At 38.1% G+C, this 3,035-nt stretch overlaps 1 protein-coding gene across 1 annotated transcript in view; it reads right to left on the reverse strand.

Annotated features, from left to right (window-relative positions):
• LOC102677610 (homeotic protein spalt-major-like) overlaps window positions 1–3,035 on the reverse strand; it is a 12,660-nt gene that overhangs the window by 8,800 nt on the left and 825 nt on the right. The window contains 1 exon segment of the mRNA XM_031509252.1: window positions 2–898. Within this exon segment, the coding sequence (XP_031365112.1) occupies window positions 2–898 (897 nt within the window).

Here is a 3,035-nt window from a genome sequence, read left to right on the forward strand (position 1 = left end):
CTTCCTGGGCTCTCTTCTGCAGCATCTCCAGGGTATTCGGCTCGTGCAACGGTGGGGGATCGGTGTTGGTTATTATCGACGAAGCTAAGGAAGAACTGATCGAGCAGAGAGGCGGAATCTGATGAGACATAGGCACCTGGCTGCTGGTGCTGGTGGTCGCGGTCGTGCCTGTCGCGTTCGTCGAAGCCAGGGGAAGGTTCAACGGGGACGCGCTGCTGGTCGGTGTGGGCCGTTCCTGGGCGAGGTTGGGCGTCATCGGAGCTGGCGAGGTTTGCTGGTGGCTCGGCGGGCGCGACGAGGGAGGCGAAGTAAGGCTCGATAAAGGTTTGGGCTGAATGATCGGCGAAGGTGATATCTCTTTGCTGTCCGACGGCTCGCCCGGTGCTTGCTGTTGCACCGTTTGATTATGCGTTATGGAGAGTTGCTGCTGGAGTTGACTGATCAACTGCAACTGGAACACTTGTTGATGCTGCAGGGTGTACAGGGTGCTTTGCAGCAGCGCCAAATCTTGGAGAGCAGCCTCGGTGTCCGCGCCACCGGCCAACGCTGTCGCTGCGAACTGAGCGACCGCCACTTTCGTGTTCTGAAGGGCTTCCAAGGTGACGTGACTAGTTCCAGCCGGTGGGAATAAGCCGGCCGGTGTCCCACCTTCCACGAAATTATTGTTATTCTCAGCATCCTGCCTATGATGCATTTGCTTCCTCGATCCTTCCTCGTCGTCCTCTTGATCGTCCTGCTCGTCCACGCCTTCCTCCTCATCCTCCTCCAAAACGTCTTCCTGATCCTTGTCATCCTCGTCTTGATGAGACCTGGCAGCCGTGAGGTCCACGGCTTCGTCTCCGCCAGCTCCTGCACCGCCACTCTCTTCTCCATCCGACGTAAAATCATTTTCCTCTCCTGTAACATATAATTAATTACTCGATCATTCACTTTTATCCTTTATCGAGTTGAAAGTACTTATCTCGTACGCGAATTTCAAAGTGAATCGTTTCAACGAGTAAATCTAATCATGTTAACGTAAAATTTGAAAATATAATGAATTATAAATCACGCTCTATCCGAATGTAATTAAAAGATTTCGATGGAAGAGGAAGCATTTCCTAGTATAGCATTTCATAGTATTCGTTTATAAGGATATACAACACAGTGTTCACCCGAGTGAAGACTGACAAACTTGAATCTTATTAAATTATTCAATTTTTTTTTTTTTCTTTTTTTTTCTATGTTTAATCGCGATACGAAGATAGAAGCCTGTTTGAGGTACGCGTTGCTTCCTGTGGTAGGGAGAACAACCATCTACGCGAAGAAGCCATGCCAGTTTCATCTGTATTCAATGTTTAAATCATTTGTATGTATCGCACTAATGACGAAAAAAAAAATGTATAAAGAGCGTTGCTCGTTTGAGATACTGTATGTTCTATGAATTTCAAACAGTTAATCACGTTACCGATGCAACAAGAAGCATTCGACGAACGAACTTTACATATTAAGAGGAGTAAATGGCACGATTGGAAACGCTCTACGGATGTTATTCTCGTTCGTTATCCTAAATCTAATCATCGATCCAAGAGGTTTTTATAACGCGTTAAGAATATTAAATTTGAGAAAAATAAACTCGAATAAAAAGGATAAATATTTTTTGTTTATTGAAAAATATTTTTTTCGATACGATGATCAGATATTAAATTTTATATGTATTAAATATTTTCTGAAATATTTTTTTTTTTAAATTTTCAACTGCTAAACTAAAAAATTTAACTAAAAAATATATTCATATTATACGATTCGAGAAATCAATATTTCAAAATAACTATCGCGTAATTTATAATAAATAAGGTATCGATAAGATTAACGTATTGATAAGATTAAAAATAGCATATTGAATATTCAATATAAGAAATCCAATGCTTTTTAAATCCATTTGCTTTTTAATATATATATAAATAAAAGGAAAAGTAATAATGATTATTTCGTTCGAAATAATATGAGAATTAAAATAAAAGTATGATTTTCATTGGTAGTATATAATAGTCCTGGATCTTAATATTTTGTAATTAGAATGTATGAACATGTTGTTAGATCGAGCGAAGCATTTTATTATTTGTACGTGACAAATATAACGAAGAGATTACAAGTCAATCGTGTTGAATCGATAAAATAACGTTATGTTCAATAATAAAAATGTATTTAAAGTTTTAAGTATTCTTTAACTGGCTTTGCGTTACAACGGTAACATTATTTTGAGCAATGCATAAAACTAGTCTACGAAACTAATTACGCTGCAATTCTGACAAACAAACAATTAAGATAGGAAATAATGCGAAGAATAAAGGTTTACATGAATTCCATTTCACTTTTTAGTCTTATATAATTCAAACTTTATGGAAATTTTTTTTAAAAAGAAAAAAAAGAAAAAATTTAGAAATGCATCAAATTGAAATATTCGATATAATAAAGAAAAAAATATGAAAAAAATTATATATATATATATACCACAAAAAGAATAAGAAAAATATCTATACCATGCAACAAGTTTAAATACAATTCTCTGAATCATCTGAGAAAGAAATGATGGAAAGAAATGACATTTCGAGATTGTCTAAATCAAAAAAAAAACATCACTCCGAGGAAACAGTTCACCACGCGAAGATGAAAGCTCATAAAATTTCGCTTCACGATTAAAGCAACCAGTCGCCAAGGCTGGAACGGTCGAACGCTTGGCAGGTCGGCTTGTAATAGTTAGAATGTACAATGTGCCGGTGAAACCGAGTCAGAATCGTTAATCGAAGTCGCTCCGATTTTATTTACCACCCAAGCTTACCGACACTGATCACGGAACCTACGTGCCTATAATTCCTTCAGAAACTAAATAACAATCCATCCACATTTAACTTTACACTACATAAAAAAAAAATACGAATTCACGATAAAAAAAAAATGCGACAAAGGCCAACGTGAGGAGGATCGTCCCCATTCGTGTCAATGATAAGAAACGGCAGCACGGCGATTAGTATTCCGCAACGCAACGCGTGAAA

The sequence above is a fragment of the Apis dorsata genome, unplaced genomic scaffold (assembly GCF_000469605.1).
Source record: "Apis dorsata unplaced genomic scaffold, Apis dorsata 1.3 scaffold_133, whole genome shotgun sequence".
Taxonomy (NCBI): Eukaryota; Metazoa; Arthropoda; class Insecta; order Hymenoptera; family Apidae; genus Apis; species Apis dorsata.